At 46.7% G+C, this 19,427-nt stretch overlaps 1 protein-coding gene across 1 annotated transcript in view; it reads left to right on the forward strand.

The window, feature by feature from the left end:
• Positions 1-7: 7 nt before the first annotated feature.
• Positions 8-19,427, forward strand: part of ATP9A (ATPase phospholipid transporting 9A) — a 134,798-nt gene continuing 115,378 nt past the window's right edge. Inside the window, exon 1 of the mRNA XM_007446366.1 lies at positions 8-165. Coding sequence (XP_007446428.1) covers positions 98-165 — 68 coding nt within the window. The 5' untranslated portion in view covers positions 8-97. The remainder of the gene's footprint in view (positions 166-19,427) is intronic.

The following is a 19,427-nucleotide window of genomic DNA, read 5'->3' on the forward strand; positions in this document are numbered from 1 at the left end:
CGGCGCGGCGCCGGCGGGCGGTGGCGCGGAGGCCGGACCGGGCGGCGGCCCAGGCGGCGCGGGGGGCACAGCGGCCAAGGCGGGCGGCGCGGGCGACATGACGGACAACATCCCGCTGCAGCCGGTGCGCCAGAAGAAGCGGATGGACAGCAGGCCCCGCGGCGGGTGAGCGGGACCCGGGGCTGGCCGCCTTCCTTTGTCCGCGCGCGGCCGGAGCCTGGCGCTCGGGCAGGGCGGGCCGGGCCTGACAGGTTGGCCGGCGCCATGAGCCTGTGGCCGGGCCTGGGAGGCCGGCGGGCGGGCGGGCTGGGAGGGAATTCGGCTCAGCTCCAGCCCCCGCCGCGATCGTGTCCCTTTTGGGCCCAAGCGCCCGGCTGCCTCGCACCGATGCCCACCTTCCTTTCGAAACCCCGAGAAGCCGGGCCTGCCCAGCGCTGTTTACACGCGCGTGGAATTGGGATCAGCCTTGCCTCTTAACCATTTTGTTTCCTCATTACTCCTTGTCGTTGTAATTCCGATTCGGTCAGTATCAAACCTTGCTCTGCGCGTGGAGTCCTCGGAAGCCCGGATATGGTCAGTTTATTTGTCGGGGGAGGCATGGCTTCCTCCGCAGACCCGCCGGGGGGGTCCTCATCAGTGCCTCCAGGTCTCAGCCCCCAGATGGCCGCCTTCCCCTCCCGGCCCCGGCTGGACCCGAACTAGTAGCCGCAGGAGGGCGAGAAGGGTTCCTACTGGTCGACAGGAGACCCCCCCCCCCACCTCCACGGTTCCCCACAGTTTGAGAGAAGGAGCCCCCTGGCAGGCGTAGGGGTTGCCACCTGCTGTGCCTTCCCGTATTGGCAGGCCCCTGGGCATACTGGTGAGGGTTTCCCTCACTTGGAGAGAGAGGACGGGGGGATGTTCTGCGCCCTGCCGTCTTCCTATTCGGAGGATGGCAATGACCTGTTGAGGTTTTAAGGGTCTGTGGTATCGCCTGCGAGAGTTAGCTGGCGGGGGGGGGAGGTTGAGGGGAGCTGGCTAAAATGCAGATTCCCTGGCCCCGCCCAGACCTGCCGATCAGTTCTTGGGGGTGGGACCTGGAAATGTGCATTTTCCGAGCCCGCCCTGGTGAGGCTGTTGTCGGGTGAAGGCTGAGAACCGCAGCTGGGCGGGGCCGGGCCTCCCGGACCCGCCCTTCCCTTTGGCGTCCTGTTCTCTCTGGGCTTTTTCCCTGTGGCGGCCGCTCTTTGCGGCGTCAGTTACTTGATGGAGGGGGTGAGGAGGGTGAACAAGTAGGCTGGCTTCACCAGGTGTCCGTCGAATTAAGAAAAATGAAGAATGATGCCAGCTGCCATTTTGTGAGGTCTTTGTCCCTGTCTTCTTAAAGTCTTCCTTAAATCTCCCGGTGAGGAGTCCCCTTTGATAGAATACAGAGGAGGAAGCGAGCCCAGCGAGGTCGAGGACTGCTGGGAAGATGCTGCAAAATGCAGATTGCGCTCGGGCTCTCTGACCCCAGAGACCGACAGACCTCCACCCCTTCCTTCACAGTTCGCGCACCTTGTAATCCTGACCGCTCACGGCTAAAGAACGATAACAATTAACTTGAGCCCTATACCTGGCATAGTGCCTGATGTAATATATACACCCTCAGTAAATGTTTTTTTTCTCAGTGTTTTAATGGATTAATATGATCAGTGGACTCGAAGATCCTCTAGTTATTAATTTGTGCCAAAAACAATTATAAAATGCCTACTGTGTGTGTGTGTGGGGGGGGGCTGTGTCAGGTGTCTGGGGTGCATATACGAATTAAACAAGCCCTGACCACAGGTGCGCGCCTCCTGACCCTGCATTGGAATCACCTGGGCAGTTTAAACAATTACCATCCCTGCCCCATTTTAGACCTTTGAAATAAGAGTCTGGGGTGGGACATGGCTATAAGCTGCCCTGATGATTTTAATGCCCTGGCATAGTTGAGAACCTCTGATTCAGTGCATGAGAGAAAAATGCAAATAATTATTTAAAAGTGTTGATTACCATGATAGAAATATGCACCGTTGATACAGGGGCCCAGAGGGAGTGGTGCTGACAGTTGGAAAAAACAAAAAAGATTTCTGTTTGTTATTGGCATGGAAGATCACTCCTTTAGAATTTGCCACTTTGGAACTAATTGATTTCCTAAACAGTGACATGGATTCAAATTCAACTCATGTATCTGGAATTCCAGGTATTTGCGTATATGTTCTAGTATTTAATCTGCATTTTTAGGAGTAGCCTTGTCAAGTTGCGGATCTTGGTGTTGGGAAACACTTTTGGAAGCACAGAGAGATGGAAAGGCTTCCTGTAGTTTAAGGCGGGGGGCGGGGGGAGGTAAAGGAATAAGAAATATATTTGTGATGCGTCAGACTCTTTGCTGGGCACTTGAGATAAATGGCTGTGTTTAAATCCTCATGACAACTGAATTTTTGGAGTTAGTTTCTTCATTTTATAGACAGGGAAACTAGGAATCAGTGATGCTAAATAATTTGTTGGAGATCATAGGGATACTCAGTGTGAGGAGGTGGATCAACTCTTTTTACCTAATGCCTCAAAGCTGTAGGGTGGTTGGGGGATTTTGTGGTTAAAAAACCAAAGACATAGGTGCCACAGGTCCCAGGAGACAGAGTATAATTAATGCTGGGGTCACTCAGCATATGTCGCCAAGACATGCAGTTTATTTGCTGGAGGAATCCCGTAGACCCAGAGCTCTTTTCTCTCGAGAAAGTTACCACATCCTGATGTTGAGAAAACTTACAGTGGTTTTGTTTGGACACAAGGCATTTGCCTCACATTGCTGGAAACCATTTTTCTGACATCATGTGCTTTCCTTCTGGCTAAATGAAGTTCTCCTGGTGAAACACAAGAGATTGGTTAGGAGCGTGGGCGTAGGATTGGAGAGCTGGGTGCAAGCTTGGGTTTTGCCACTCACTAGCTGTGTGACTTGGGGAAATTACTTTACCTTTCTGGGTCTCATTTTTTCATCTGTAAAGTGGGAGTAACAGTAATTATGTATACCTCCTAGGATTGTTTTGAGACTTAATCCATGTTAAGTTTGGAACACTAAGTGCTTAGTACATCCTGGGTCTTTACTAGGACAGATAGTGATAATTAGGTCTTTGTGTAAGGTTTGCTTTGGGGGATCTCCGGAACGCTCCTTTGAGAGGAAGGACCTTTGATGGTAGCAAGTAAAGAAATATTACTGACTTCATTGCTCCTTCCTGATCAAATCCAGGAAATGATTAACTACATAAACTATTCCATCCAGGTATGTAGACGCCCTGGTGTGATAGATATTGTCGAAAGCAGGTCTGGCAGAACTGCGACTTTGCCTTCTCTTAGTAATAATTCGGGGTTTTGTGGCCAAATTGGACAAGGATGCTTTGATTTTTGATGTATTTGGACTTGGGGCATTAGGAAGTTTTGGATGAACTGGGTTAAGAAAGAGCTGACTATTTAGGTACAGAGTCTATTTCAGCTTTTTTTTTTTTATAAATAACTTTATTCAAGTATAATTTACATCACATAAAATACATCCACTGTTAATGTACAACTCACTGATTTTTTTAAAGTAGATTTATAGAGTTTGTGCAGCCATCCCCACAATCCAGTTTTTGAACATTTCCATCAGTCCCAAAAGTTCCCTCGTGCCTGTTCGCAGTTCATCCCAGGCTGTCACTGATCTGCTTTCTGTTTTCAGAGGTTTGCCCTTTCTGGAAATTTCATATAAATGGAATCATAAAATATGTTGTCTTTGTATCTGCCTTTTTTCACAGCATATTTTTTTTAATTTTATTTTTTTATACAATTTTTAAAGGTTACTTTCCATTTACAGTTATTACAAAATATTGGTTATAGTCCCTATGCTGTACAGTAGTACATCCTTGAGCTCATCTCACACCCGGTAGTTTGTACCTTTTGCTCCCCAGCCCCTATTTAGCACCCCCCCACCCCCCCCTGGTAACAACTAGTTTTGTTCTCCTTGTCTGTGAGTCTGCTTCTTTTTCGTTAGCACAATGGCTTTAAAGTTCCTTTTTATTGCTTAATAGAATTACATTGTGTAGATATACCATATTTTGTTTATCTGTTCACCAAGATGGACATTTGGATTATTTCCAGTATTTGACTATTGTAAATAACACTGCTAAGAACATTCAAGTCTTTGTATAGACATATGCTTTTATTTCTCTTGTCTACTGTGAGGTTTTTTTTTGGCTGCGTTGGGTCTTTGTTGCTGAGCACGGGCTTTCTCTAGTTGCGACGAGCGGGGGCTACTCTTCGTTGTGGTGCACGGGCTTCTCATTGCCGTGGCTTCTCTTGTCGCGGAGCACAGGCTCTAGAGCACAGGCTTAGTAGTTGTGGCACGTGGACTTAGTAGTTGTGGCTCGCGGGCTCTAGAGCGCAGGTTCAGTAGTTGTGGTGCACGGGCTTAGTTGCTCCGCGGCACGTGGGATCTTCCCGGACCAGGGTTGGAACCCGTGTCCCCTGCATTGGCAGGCGGATTCTTAACCACTGTGCCACCAGGGAAGTCTGGCAGGTGGATTCTTAACTACCGTGCCACCAGGGAAGTCCCAGACCACTGTCTTTTCCCTCCTGTGCCTCAGTTTCCTCTTCCGTAAAGTGGCGACATAGTAAGAGCCCATGTGGTCGGGCATAATATATGCAGAGTAGATATGAGCCCTCAGAGAACCTCAGAAATTGTTCTTTGCACAGCCTGGAAGAGGGACCAAGCCTCATGCGGACTCTTGCACTGGGTAACACTATCTCCTCTTCTTTCTAGAACTTTGTAGAGAGTCTGGTTGAGTAAGAACTCTGGCCAGAAAATGGCCACAGAGGACTTGACTCTGCCAGAAGCTCTCTCAGACCTCAAATGACTAAATCTGTAGTGGCAGGGCTGCTGCAGGCCACGTGCTCCTTTGCAGAGGTGCTCATGCCATGCCAGGACGAGGGTGCATCAGCGATGTGAATTCACTGTTGATGTGGATGAACAGTGCCCGCGTAGGGAGTTCTTTATACAGATGTGTTTATTCAGTGGGAAGTTCTGAACTTTTTATTGAAGCTGTCACTTCTGATTTGTGATGTTAAAATGCCTGTCTCTGTTGACATCATGGAGAGTAGTATTGGGTATACAGTACAGTTGATTCTCATAACTTGCCTTAGTTCTGTTCTGTGAAGTCACTGCCAGCACTGAATTAGCGAACAGTGAACCACAGCTCCTAGGGGGAAATATAGGGTTAGGTTCCTGCGAGCCTTGGGTTACAACATTTCAGTCGACTGATCAATAGAGAACCTTGTGTTAGGTATATTTCTGTTGAAAGATATGGTGTTTAAACATATCGTTGATTCATTAACATTGAGCTCATGACAAACAGCACTGCAGCTCATGCCTTGAAGGAAGCTTATATGTAACACATGTATTTTTCTCCACGAGGCACATCACAGGCTTCTTGCTCTTAGGAACGCTGACAGTGCTGGGACCATTTTAAACAGTGAAATAGATAACAAAAAGCACAGAAAGGCAGGACACATGGCACTAAACAGGCCATGAAGAGGACACTTTTGTACAGTATGAGAGCGGAGACGAGAAGGCAGATCCTCGCCCCGTTCAGCCTCAGCTGGGAATGTGTGTGGGTGACTCAGATTGTTTTTTTCCACTCTGAGCATGTCTGTGAATGACCACAAGAGTGCTGTGAGCGTTGATTTTTGAGGTAACGAATTTTAGGCAGTAGGTGAATTGACAAAAACAAATACCACAAATCAGAAGGATGGGCTGTATGTAGGGGTGCCTCTGTTTTCAGTGTCTTTCTGTTGGCACAGTGGACGTGGTATTAGGTATGCAGTCCTAATACCTAATATTAGATATTAATATTGGGGGGTGGGGTGTGTTGGGGGAGCACATAGGGGGATTGTGCTGGTGAATGAAATGCATAGACCCCAGCCCTTCCCCTCTCTGTGATGGAGTGGAGAGTTGCATTAACAGCTCTCTGCTCCCTTGGATGAGAACAGTCAGAGCAGGCGTTGGTAGCAGCCCATCAGGAAGTGCTCTATGCGTCCTCTGCCAGCCCAGCTGCACTTGTGCCATCCACTTCCTGTTACAGAATCTCTGCCGTGGGCCCTCCCCTGTACTGACCAAACCCGGACCAGGTGCTCCCTGCCCATGCCAGGCACAGGCAGTGACACCAGATGTGAAATTACAAACCCAGGTGGAGATGCTGAAGGGTAGAGCGTGGATACAGGCGCCATTCTTGCTGGGGCTTCCCTGAGGAAGGCCAGTGAGCCACCTGGGTGCCAGTCCGTAAGGAAGCAGGGTGGCCATTTGACCTTGACCTCGGCCACCCATGCAACAAGTAGAAAGGAGGAGGTGGGTGGGGTGTCGAATGATCCGTCTTTGGACTTTGGGCTGTTACTTCTCAGAACAGAAGTTTCTTTTAATATCTCTACCCAGATGCACGTGATGAAAGTCATTAACTAGAGATGGCCAGACTTGATGGCCACCTTTGAGAATGGACATGAAGTGCCTGGAGCTTCCCTCCTAAAAGTGAGTGGACTTTGGTTTAATTTAGAAAGAAAAAGACTCATTGTAACATATTTTTCGATGACTTTTACCTAAAGAGATAGAATGGCGCTGATTGTTTTTAAAGCTAGCATCTTTTATTTATGTGACTTTGAAAGATTGATTGAGGTATTCAGAGCTTGGCCTGTGGGAAGCTTCGCCAGAGATCACTTTAGGTGGCTCGTGGCCAAACGTTGAAAGGTTAGCAAATATGTTTATAGTTCCTTCTGTTTGTGCCAAGTGATAACTTGTTTTCTCTTTGTAGTAGTGACAGGAAGTTTTCTTTTAGAATACATTTCAGTAAAAAACACAGAGTTGATTTAAAAGTAGGAAGTCAGTAATAGTTCCGTAGGTTTGTAGACGTGCCCATGTCATGCCTGACATTTAGGAAGTGGTGGCCTGTGCTAATAACATGGTGCTGTTGGTCTAAAAATATGTTATTGTTACAAAGGGGAAAGAAAAGGGATAAGCTGGTTGTGCTAATAGATTAAAAATTCTCTTTTAAAAAAATTATTTTATTGGAGTATAGTTGATTTGCAGTGTTGTGTTAGTTTCTGCTGTCCAGCACAGTGACTCAGTTATGCATATATATATTCTTTTCCATTATGATTTATTACAGAATATCGAATATAGTTCCCTGTGCTCTACAGTATGACCTTGTTGTTTATCCATTCTGTACATAATAGTTTGCAGCTGCTGATCCCAAACTCCCACTCCATCCCTTGCCCATCCCACCAACCCCTGAGCAACCACAAGTCTGTCTTCTATGTCTGTGAGTCTGTTTCTGTTTCATGGATAAGTTCATTTAGGTCATGTTTTAGATTCCACATATAAGCAATGTCATATGATATTTGTCTTTCTCTGTCTTAAGTTATTCACGTAGTATGATAATCTCTAGGTCCATTCATGTTGCTGCAAATGGCATTATTTCATTCTTTTTTATGGCTGAAAATTAACATTGTGTACATGTACCACATCTTCTTTATCCACTGATCTGTTGATGGGCATTTAGATTGCTTCCGTGTCTTGGCTGTTGTAAATAGTGCTGCTATGAACATTGGGGTGCATGCATCTTTTCGAATTATGGTTTTGTCCGGATATATGGCCCGGAAGTGGGATTGCTGGATCATATGGTAGTTCTATTTTTAGTGTTTTGAGGAACCTCCATACCTTTTTCCGTAGTGGCTGCACCAAATTACATTCCCACCAACAGTGTAGGACGGTTCCTTTTTCTCCACACCTTCTCGGCATTTGTTATTTGTAGACCTAAAAATTCTTTTTATTTTGCCAAGTTGTCCATGAAAAACATGATTTATTTATTTTTTTATTTTTTTGCGGTACGCGGGCCTCTCACCACTGTGGCCTCTCCCGCTGCGGAGCACAGGCTCCGGGCGCGCAGGCTCAGCGGCCATGGCTCACGGGCCCAGCCGCTCCGCGGCACGTGGGATCCTCCCGGACCGGGGCACGAACCCGCGTCCCCTACATCGGCAGGCGGACTCTCAACCACTGCGCCACCAGGGAAGCCCGAAAAACATGATTTTTAAACGATGGTTAGTTTACCTAGATCATCTGGGACCTTAACGTTGCTTTAATCATTGTCTAAAGTTTGAGAGGTTTGTGGGAGAGGACAGTTGGAAGGGGCCCCATGGAAAGAAAGGCTTCCTGTGTGAATAGGAAAGCTGGGTGGGCTGGAGACTATTGCCTTCTTCCAGTTAGATCTCTGTGGCATTTGCCCAGTGCCAGGGAAGAGCCTGCTGGCTGCCCTCCCTGAGGAAAAAGGCACCTGTGGAGGGAGCGGGGCCTGGTAGGCTCTCCCTCTCTTTGCTGGGCCATCTGCTGTGACACAAGATGAGGTAGGGCTTGGCCAGTTTAGACCTCAGGGATCCTCAACCTCAGCACTACTGATATTTTCGGTTTGACAGTTCTCTGCCTTGGGAGCCTGTCCTGTGCACTGTAGGATGTTGGGCAGCATCCCTGGCCTCTGCCCCCTAGATGCCAGTGGCACCCTCCCCCCAGTGTGACAACCAAAACTGTCTCCAGACATTGCCATGTCCTCCCGGGGGGTGGGGTGGGGTGGGGTGGGAGGAGTAGGAGTGGGCAGAATCACAGCTGTTAGGACCCCCTGGCTGAGTGGAATGCATACACTCTATGAAAGGCTATGCCCCTTACTGTCCTTAAGGTGACTCATCCTGTCTTTAAAAAAAAAAAAAAAGAAAGAATGAAAAAAGAAAAACCTGCTGGGCAAGAAATTCATGTTTGGATTATGTTCTTAACTCTGAGTTCAGCTTCTCATTTAGCAGCTAAGGAAGCCTTGAGCTGTTGGGAGAAAGCGTTTGGGAAGGTGTCATGGGCTGACGTGTGTCCCTCTCTAAATGTCCATGTTGAGGTCTTAACCCAGCACCTTAGAAAGTGACTGTGTTTGGAGACAGGGCCTTTAAAGAGATGATTAAATTAAAACGAGGCCATTATGGTGAGCCCTTAACTAATCTGAGTGGTGTTCTAAGAAGAGGAGATTAGAACACGAAGAGAGATACCAGGCGTGAGAGGAAAGCCCATGAGGACACAGGGAGGAGGTGGGCGTCTGCAAGCCAAGGGGAGAGGCCTCAGAAGGTAACAAATCTGCTGACACCTTGATCTTGGAGTTTCCAGACTCCAGAGCTATAAGAAAATAAATTTCCATTGTTTAAGCCCCCCGGCCTGTGATATTTTCTTATGGCAGCCTGAGCAGACTAATATAGGAAGCATCGTGTGGTTATTTTGGTAGGTGAGGAATCTCTCGGTGTTTTTGGTAAACCTTTAGTTTAGACCGACGATGAGTTCTTCAGTGCTTTTCTTTAGACAGTCCGGTCTCAAGAATTCTCCATAAGCAAAGAGTTCTCCATGTTGCAAAGTTACGTCCACTAGAGCTGAATGCCACCCCCCACCCCCCTGCAACCTAAAACACATGCCACATGCTCCGTAAGGTGGAGGTGCTGTCCCCAGATGTTTCCTTTTGCTTAAAGAGTTTACAGGGGTCACATTTCAGGTTGTGCTTTGGATGGTTGGTTTGTTAGTTCTTGTCACTTGGATGGTGCTAGATTAATTTGATGAGAATTATAAGAGTTTCTGCCCCCTATTGTGTGCTGATTAGGTGTCCAGTGCTCTTCTCAGAGTTTTACGTGGATCGTCCCATTTCATCCTCCTGACAGCCCTGCTTTACAGGTGACAAACTGAAGAACAGTTTTGGTTTAGAAAACTTAAAAGCTCATTTTAGTTTTTTTAAAAGCCTCATTTTAATTTCAATTTCTGCAGCAAATTGTATTTTGCAACCTGTCTCTATGCCCTTTCCTATTTGAGTTTTTTTGTAATGGCCATTTAGAGGAAGTGATTTTTGTTGAGGGAAGAGGAATTGGGGGTTTGTGAGCCTTCAGTGATTTGGAGGTAAATGTGTGTGTTCTCCATTGTTCCTGGTAGAAGCAGAGAGCAGAAATGATGTGACAGAGGAAAATTCTGGAAACTTCAGATTATCCCAATCACTGTAAATCCATCAGAAGCATAGTATCTGTTTTCAGAGTTAGTTTCCATATTGATCCTTATTTTTTTAAATTCACTCTCTCTGCAGGAGAGACATTCATGCTAATGGAGGGGGGACTGCAGAACATCTATTTCTAAAATGTGTGTACTCACCCTGTAAAAGGAAGTGATTTGAATCTGAATACTTTTTAGCTTTTATACAGTCAGTCCCCATGAAAGTGCAAAGAAAATTTAAAACTGGAGAACCTCCCCCGCCCCCATCCGCTCCTCTCTTTTTTCTGTTCTCCAGATTAAAGGCAATTAGAGGCTCTCATACAAGGAGTGACGCAGTTGTGTCCTGGTAAATCAAAGGACTAGGTAGTAAACAGATAACACCACTTGTCCCACCTTGTAAGGTTTTTTCCCTAAATAAGCTGCATAAAAAACTATGCATATATACACATCCATGCATATATATACACACACAGGAAAGTGCACAAATCATAAACGCACAGCTTGATGAATTTTCATGAAGTGAACACACTCCTGTAACTGGCAGCAGATAAACAGGCTCTGACCTCAGAAGCCTCCTCTTGCCTCCTTCCTCCCCCGCCTTGATCTATATCCTGACTTCTAACAGAGATTGGCTGGGCCTGTTTTTGACCTTTAAGTAAATGCAGTTATGTAGCAGGTACTCACTCATGCCTGTTAATTCTTGCTCCATGTTTGGTTCATAAGGGTTGACCGTGTTGCATGTTTATCGTAGTTTGTTCACTTCTGTCCGCCATATGAAGTCAGAGTATGAATAAGCCATTGATCCTTGAACAGTGAGGGGGGAGGGGGTTAGGGGTGTCGACCCCCAACCAGTCAAAAATCCAAGTACTGGTACTGCTTGCTATCCTTGCCTCAGAAACAGAGGAATTGATAAATGACTAACCCAAGAGCAGAAGCTCAAACAGTTTGAATAGAATAAGGACTCAAACCCTAGTTGTTTTGATTTTACATATTGTGATCTCTAATCAAACACAAACGTTTCCCCAAACTTAGTTAATTTAGAGATGTGTAAAATGAAAATACAGGTACTTTATTTATTGAGAAAAATCCACATATAAGTAAGTGGACTGGTGCAGTTCAGACCCATGTTGTTCCAGGGCCAGCTGTATTCCGTGACCCCTCTATCCCATCTCTTCCTGATGGACAAGTGGGACGTTTCCAGCTTGAGGTCTCATGAATGGTGCTGCTGTGGACCTCCCTGAGCTTATCTTGAGGACATGTATTATGTGGCTTTGTTGGGCCCTTGGGGATATTTGTGTTTAGCTTTAGTAGAAATTGATAGTTTTCCAAATTGTACGAATTTGTGCTTCTCCACCCGGCAAAGTGCCAGATGCTCCACATCCTCGTCCACACTTGGTATTTGTTACTTTTCATTTTAGCCATCCTCATGGGAGCATAGCAGTATCACAAGAAATGTGTATTTAAAAAATATTTATTTGGGGCTTCCCTGGTGGCGCAGTGGTTGGGAGTCCGCCTGCCGATGCAGGGGACACGGATTCGTGCCCCGGTCTGGGAGGATCCCACGTGCCGCGGAGCGGCTGGGCCCGTGAGCCATGGCCGCTGAGCCTGCGCGTCCGGAGCCTGTGCTCCGCAACGGGAGAGGCCACAGTGGTGAGAGGCCCGCGTACCACAAAAAACAAGAACAACAAAAAACAACAACAAAAAATTTATTTGAGAGAGGCTTCGTTTTCTTGCTCTGAAGTCAAGTTTTAGACGTATAGGATAGCCACATCATGGTAACCCTGAACCTAAAAGTGGCAAAATGGTCGCATCACAGCGGCCTTGCCTTTCTGGCCAAGTACTCTCTTTTTATTTTTACTTTGATTTTATTTTGCCTCATGATAACTTTGCACCATAGCCCACACTAGCTCAAAGATTGCAGTCTCTGTCCTAACACAAATCCTTGTTTCTACCTTGATTCCTCCCAGTATATTCTGCAGCTTGATCTTTCTTTCCTTTCCTTTTTTTTTTTTTTGCATTTCTTATTTTTGATATTTTTTGATTGAGGTAACATTGGGTTGTAGCATTATGTAAGTTTCATGTGAACGACATTATATTTCTATTTCTGCATACATTACAACCAAACACCCTCTTTTTGAGTAGTTTTCATCATAAGGGAAACAGTAAAAAAGTATAAAATTTACTTTCTGTTAATTGTAAAGTGAGTGCACATGTATTAAAAATTGGAGAACAGAGAAAACTGATGAATGAGTTACTGGTGTAACTTTCCCTTCAAAGGCAACCACAGTTAACACAAACCTTTTAGCATATGCTGTTTTCTTCCTGTCTTGTTTCCGTGTGTACATTGTTTGATGAATTATAACCATGTAGCACATGTGTTTTTATTTCCTGCTTTTTCTTTTCATTCAGCATTTTAATGTAAGGCTTTTTTTGTATCATGATGTGCTATGTAAATGACACTTTAAGTGGCAACATATTATTTCTTTGAGGAGACACCTTTAATTTACATAACCAGGGCCCTGTATTTTTACAAGTTGATTCTTATTGTCACTTTACAGATAATGTATTCATTCTGCACGCTGGTCCTGCAAAGCAGAGGCACGCCAAAGACACACAAAGGGATAGTTGAGGGAGGCCCAGGCCTGGGTTATGGTGATCTCATATTTGCTATTTGGCTGGAGATGCTCTCGTTTCAGTCCTCACTGCCTCCCAGCTGCTTCCTGCTGCATCACTGAGATTTCTTGTGTTTCCAGGCTGTTGCATTAACTGGGGCTGAGCCTTTGTCAGTCACTAATATCCCCTGAGCAGTACTGGGCTGTTTTGTGCCCAGTGATGGAACCAGGGGCCTGGGGGACCAGAGCTTGTTAAAGAACAGCCCCTGTACAGTCAAGCCGGAGACAGCTGCTGTGGCCCTGGAGGTACCTGACCCACTCAGAGCCCTCCCCAGCTCTGGGACCCCACACGGGACTTTTTTTTTTTTTTTTTTTTTGGCTGCTTTGGGTCTTCATTGCTGCACGGGGGCTTTCTCTAGTTGCAGCGCTTCATTGTGGTGCATGGGCTTCTCATTGCGGAGCACAGGCTCTAGGCTCGTGGCCTTCAGTAGTTGTGGCTTGCGGGTTCTAGAGCACAGGCTCAGTAGTTGTGGCGCATGGGCTTAGTTGCTCCACGGTGTGTGGGATCTTCCCAGACCAGGGATCGAACCCGTGTGCCCTGCATTGGCGGGTGGATTCTTAACCACTGCACCACCAGAGAAGCACCCCACACGGGACTTTTAAACACTAGCATTTTATTTTTTCTGGTATAAAAGTAATAATTTCTGTTAAAGAAAGCTAGTGATTTCTCTTAGAGAAAGGTTAAAGATGCAGTAGCCAGAATTTAAAGCCCCACTTCCTATTAACATTTAGGTATGTTTCCTTCCGATCTATAATTTTATCGGATGGCTATTGGGTGACATTATTTTCGTTGGTTTTTGCTGTTAGAAGTTAGAACTTAGTCTACAGAGGCTATCTTTCTTTATTTTTTAGCCATGCCATGCGGCACGTGGGATCTTAGCTCCCTGACCAGGATGGAACCCACGCCCCCTGCAGTGGAAGTGCGAAGTCTTAACCACTGGACCACCAGGGAAGTCCCTAGAGGCTATCTTGATGCATGAATTTTTGCTACATCTTGGACAATTAATTTCTGGAAGGGCTCTGCCATTTTACACCCCATGAAAGCCAGAATGGCCCTTGTTCCAGGGTCAGGATAATTTTGCCTTTTGCCTAGCGCAAACCCCCGAGATTGGGAAAGTTCAAAAAAAAGAGAGAGAAAGAAGTAAAAACACATGCTTTCCTTTCTTTGTCGACCACAAATCAGGCTTCCTGTTTATTAATGTGTGAGCCAGGTGGAGCTGGAGGGCAGAAGGGGCCTGTGGTCGATTGAGGACAGGCTTGCTCCGTGGTAACGCTAACGCTCTGTGGATGGACTGGGGGAACCGAACACCTCGCAGTGGTGTGTGTTTGGTGGCTATGAGAGATAACGGAGTCTGCAAGCATACAGTAAATGTTTGTTGAACGAGTAAAAGGCTTTCTAGATCCAGTTTCTCGTGACAACGCTGTGTGTAGACAACAGGGCCAAGGGCACGTCTGCTTCCCTGCAGAGGAGGGTGAGGGTTGTAGTGGGATCGTTGGAGCCCAGGGTCATGTTCCCCTGCAGCAGCATCGTTAGGAGAGGTGTGAAGTGCTCCCTGTGAGGGCCCTGCCACGCCTGAGCTGCACTCGGACCAGCCCCTCGGCCCCTCTACCACCCGTTTCCAGAGGTAAACTCCTCCCAAGCGACAGGTGTTGTAACTTCTGGCGTCTTACAGGCGCCCTTGGAAACATCCCCCATGGCCTTCCCGGGGCTGTCTCGGTGCCAGAGCCACGCCCGGTAGGGCAGCGCCTTGGCTGGACTGCAGCCCCGGTCTCCAGGGGAGCACGGATGGAGCTGAGTCCGGTTAGGAGGCGGGTTCCTGGTGGAGGGCTGGCTCCCCGCGGCCTGGCTTGGCTGCTGAGGACCTTAAGGGGCTGAGAGCCTGGATTCAAGCACGGCTGCCTGTGTCCACATTGGCCTCCTCCTCTCACTGGCTGTCTGACCTTGGGCGAGAGAGTCCAGCTCTCTGAAAACCGGTGTGATGACAGTGCTGGAGGTGTGTGTGTGAGGACTGAATGAGCTGATGCATGTCAGGTGCTTAGGTCCCAAGCGTGTGGCCCCCGGGAATTACAGTAGCAGTGACAGCCGTCGTCAAGGATGACGGTGGGGTGGAGGGAGGAGCCATGTGGGCCTGGGCGGTGGCACCGGGGACCCTCCGTGTGTCCTGCTGTGTCTCTGTCATTGGGTTCCTCCCTAGGTGGTCATCTGAACAATTCAGAGGTGGCTCTTGGAGTCTGCTGTAGTGTGAGGTCTTCAGGCGCCGGTTAAGAGCGATGGCTCTCGGGTCCACCTGCTGGACCCACAGCTGACTCTGCCCCCCACCAGCTGCAGGACTCTCAGGGTGGGAGGGGGACGGAGAGCGCCCACGGAATGGGGGTCAGGATCAAGGGAAGTAATTCACATTGACAGCCGGCACACGCTGAGCGGTTTATAGATGTTCTCGCTTATTGTTCTGGTATCTGGGGAATTGCCTTCCCTGTAATCATTCAGTTCTGTTCATTTCTCTGGCATTCTGTGGGCTGCTGCTGGGGGCTGCCACACCAGACCTCTTCTAGAACCCGTGAGCAGATGGCCTAGCGAGAGTGTCCACGTGTGAGTAGGGTCCGTGCACGCTGGGTGCCTGGGGCACGTGAAGGGATCCACGCAGAGCGACCGAGCACCTGCTGTATGCCAGGCCTGGGGTGGGAGGCGAGCAGTATCTGGTCTCTGACCCACAAGCCTGTGGCTGAGATTTAAGGCTGCAGACTGAGAGCTGTGTGCTGTTTGGGCAGCAGTGTGGGTTTTTTGTTTTTTGTTTTTTGGTTTTGGTTTTAAATTTTAAAAGTTTAATCACAGGGTCACATAGTTCAGTGTTGGTTTTTTTTTATATAAATTTATTTGTTTGTTTGTTTTTGCTGCATCGGGTCTTCATTGCTGCACGTGGGCTTTCTCTAGTTGCGGCGAACGGGGGCTACTCTTCGTTGCGGTGCACGGGCTTCTCATTGCAGTGGCTTCTCTTGTTGCGGAGCACAGGTCCTAGGCGCGCAGGCTCAGTAGTTGTGGCGCACGGGCTTGGTTGCTCCGTGGCATGTGGGATCTTCCTGGACTAGGGCTCGAGCCCGTGTCCCCTGCATTGACAGGCAGATTCTTAACCACTGTGCCACCAGCGAAGTCCCAGTTCAGTGTTAAAAGGTACAGAAGTGTGTACATTGCACACTCAGTCTCCCTCCCACCCGCTCCGTTCACCTACCCTGTGCCCCTCCCCAGGCAACCACTCAATTTCTTCAGTGTCGTTCTGGAGAAACTTTAACCATCTACTAAAAAAAGTACAAGTATTTTATATCTATCTAGACAAACATGCATGGATGTTTCCCTTTTTTATTCAATTGTTAGTACACCTTACACACTACAACCTATTCTTTTCACTTAACAGTACACCCTGGGCTTGTTCCATATCAGGACATAAAAAGCTTCTTTATTCCTTTGAATTTTTTCTTTAAAGTGGCTTAATAGGATTCCATCGAATAGATGTACTTTAAGCAGTTTACTACAGATGAGGTTTAGGTTATTTCTAGTTTGCCGTTACTAGCAATGTTATGGTGAATGGTCTTTATACCCATTTTGGAGCATATGGAATATCTCGAAGGGGAATGGTTGGGTCAAAATGAATGTCCATTTGTAATTTTGATAGCTGTCAACAGCTATCTTGCTAAGTAAAAAAATTATCTCTCAGTGTGGTTTTAGTTTTGCCTAGTACTTTAAAGTTGAATCAGTTGCCAACATTTAAAAACTGAGTGTTTGCATCTCACAATCTATGTTTTGTCTTTGTCTTGAAGAATTGGATGGTCTGCTCTGCTGGGCTTATGTAGAATTGTGTCCTGGTAGGACCTGGGGGCAGCTACTTCCTTCCCATGGGATCTGGTCTCCTCAGTGTGCCCCACCCCACTGGATCCTGTGTTTATTTTTGTTCATTTATTGTTTTCTGTTACTTGCTGGGCTGCTGTAGATTTGAGTTTGCCAGTCCTGGTCTAGAGAGAAACAGGTGAGTAAGTCTAAGGGAGAACAGAGCTGCTTCGTCTTCTCTTTGGGAATAACAGAGTTGGGTTTTGACGGATAAGTAGAAGTTGGGTGATGGGCTTGCCTGAGCAAGTCTGGTGTGGATGTGTCTTGCACAGGGGTTGGGAGTTGGAGAAAAGCGAAACAGCCAGGGAAGAACTAAAAGTGCAGAGTTCTGGAGCTCACCTGCCTTGGCTGCAGTCGGTGGCTTGACTGTGAGGACCTGGGATGAAAAGGTAACAGGGGTGAATTTGAGTTCATAATCTTTGAATCGTGGGGTTGGATGCAATGTGCGAGGTGTCATGTGCTCTGAGCAGAAAGAGACCAATAGGGGAAGACTTAAGGCACGAGAAATAGGGAGAGGCGACAGTTTCCATCATCTGTGACTGCCCCCTACCCCAGAGAACCAGAGTTAACAGTTTGTGTGTGTGTGTGTGTGTGTGTGTGTATTTGTTTCCTAGTATTTTTTCCCATGCATATATCAGCATATATTATTTTTATTAAAATATAGCACAATAAATTGCTTATCTTTTGCTTGCTTTTTTCCTTCCGTTTTATCCCTTGGATCTTGTCCTGCCAGTGTGTGTGTCTCTCTACCTTATTCTTTCCAGACTACAGTCCATTGTACAGGGGTCTTGCCGTAATGGGCATTTGATCCTTTCCAGGGTTTTGCTCTCTCTGTATTGCTGCTGCTGGCTTCCTAGTGCATTTCCCGTTGGTCACCAGTACCAATGTTTGTGTCCTTCTAGGTAGACTTGCTATAGGTCAGAGGCTCTGAGCTTTACGGTTGAAGAAGGTGCTACATTGACTTGGCTTTTTTCATTGGTAAACAGTAGTCCCACCTTCTCTGAGCTTTGGCTTTCTCTGGTTTCAGTTACCCGTAACGAACCCGAAAATATTAAATGGAAAATTCCAGAAATAAACAATTCATAAGTTTTACATTGTCTGCTGTTCCGAGTAGCATGATGCAATCTTGTGTCTTCCTTAGTCCTGCCCTGGACATGACTCATCATCCCTCTGTCCCGCATATCCTGCCGGTAGTCACTTAGATGGATCTCCGTTATCAGATCAACTGTCCCAGTATCACAGTGCTTGTGTTCAAACAACCCTTATTTTACTTAATAATGGCCCCGAATAGTGATGTTGGCAATTCAGACATGTCAAAGGGAAGCTGTGAAGTGCTTCTTTTAAGTGAAAAGGTGAAAGTCCTCGACTTAAAGGAAAGAAAAAAAATCGTTTGCTGAGGTTGGTAAGATCCACGGTAAGAATGAATCTTCTATCAGTGAAATTATGAAGCGGGAAAAAGAAGTTCGTGCTAGTTTTCGTGCCCCTCAAACTGCAAAACTTATGGCCACAGTGTGTGATAAGTACTTTAGTTAAGATGCAAAGGGCATTAAATTTGTACGGTAATGTATTTTGAGAGAGACCACGTTCACATAACTTTTTTTTTTTTACAGTATATTGTTATAATTGTTATGTTTTATTATTGGTTATTGTTGTTAATCTCTTACTGTGCCTAATTCATAAATGAAACTTTATCACAGGTATTTGTGTATAGGAAAGACACCGTACCGAAGGAGTTCGGTGCTATCCTCAGTTTCAGGCGTCCCCTGGGGAGTCTTGGACCGTATCCCCTGTGGATAAGGGGGACAACTATATAGTCTTGTTTCTTCTCCAGACAGAAGCATTCCTGTGGCCAGAAATACTTCAGACTTCAGTGGACTTCTTCCTTCTCTGCATTCTTTCAGATCCTAGATTTTATATATTCTCCCGGTTAAAAAAAAAAAAAAATCTAGCCACTTCCCTGTTGCTAGAACAAAGAGCAAAAGTCTCCCTTCATACCTTCCCTTCCATTCCTTCCAGTCCCCCCCACCTGCCCCCCAGGCATCTGTGCTTAACAGTTTGGGTTACGTCCTTCTGGACCTCTGTCCAGTGTGGTAGCCACTAGCCACGTGTGGCTGTTTTCATTCATTAAATTACTGAACTAAAATTTAAAATGTATGTTTCCAGCGCTCAACAGCCACGTGTGGCTAACGGCTGGTGTGTTCGATGGTGCAGCTAGAGAACATCTCCCTCCGCACAGATATGTCGGGGACAGTCCCGCTCTAGAGCAGCATTCTCAGACTTGGGGCGGTTGGCATTTGGGGCCAGATAATCCTCTGTGTGGGGCTGTCTTGTGCACTGTAGGATGTTTAGCAGCATCCTTGGCTTCTACCCACTAGATGCCAGTAGCCCTTCCCTTCCCTGGACCTGCAGTCATGACAGCCAAACATCTCTCTAGACGTTGCCAAGTGTCCCCAGGGGCAAATTCACCCTCTACCCCCGTTGAGAGCTACTGCTGTAGACTGTTTTCTCTATATTGCTTTTTAAAAAATTGGGGTGTACTTGATGTACACTGTGATACAAGTTTCAAATGTACAACCTAGTGATTCACAACTTTTAAAGGTTGTACTCCATCTGTAGTTATTATATAATATTGGCTATATTCCCTGTGCTGTACAATAGTATATCCTTGTAGCTTACTTATTTTATACATAGTAGTTGGCACCCCTTAATCCCCTTCCCCTGTCTCGCCCCTCCTCACTGGCACCCTCTAGTTCTCTGTATCTGTGAGTTCTGTTTGTTGCTTTTTTTTTTTTTTTTTTTTTTT

Source organism: Lipotes vexillifer, unplaced genomic scaffold (genome assembly GCF_000442215.2).
Source record: "Lipotes vexillifer unplaced genomic scaffold, Lipotes_vexillifer_v1.1 scaffold251, whole genome shotgun sequence".
Taxonomy (NCBI): Eukaryota; Metazoa; Chordata; class Mammalia; order Artiodactyla; family Lipotidae; genus Lipotes; species Lipotes vexillifer.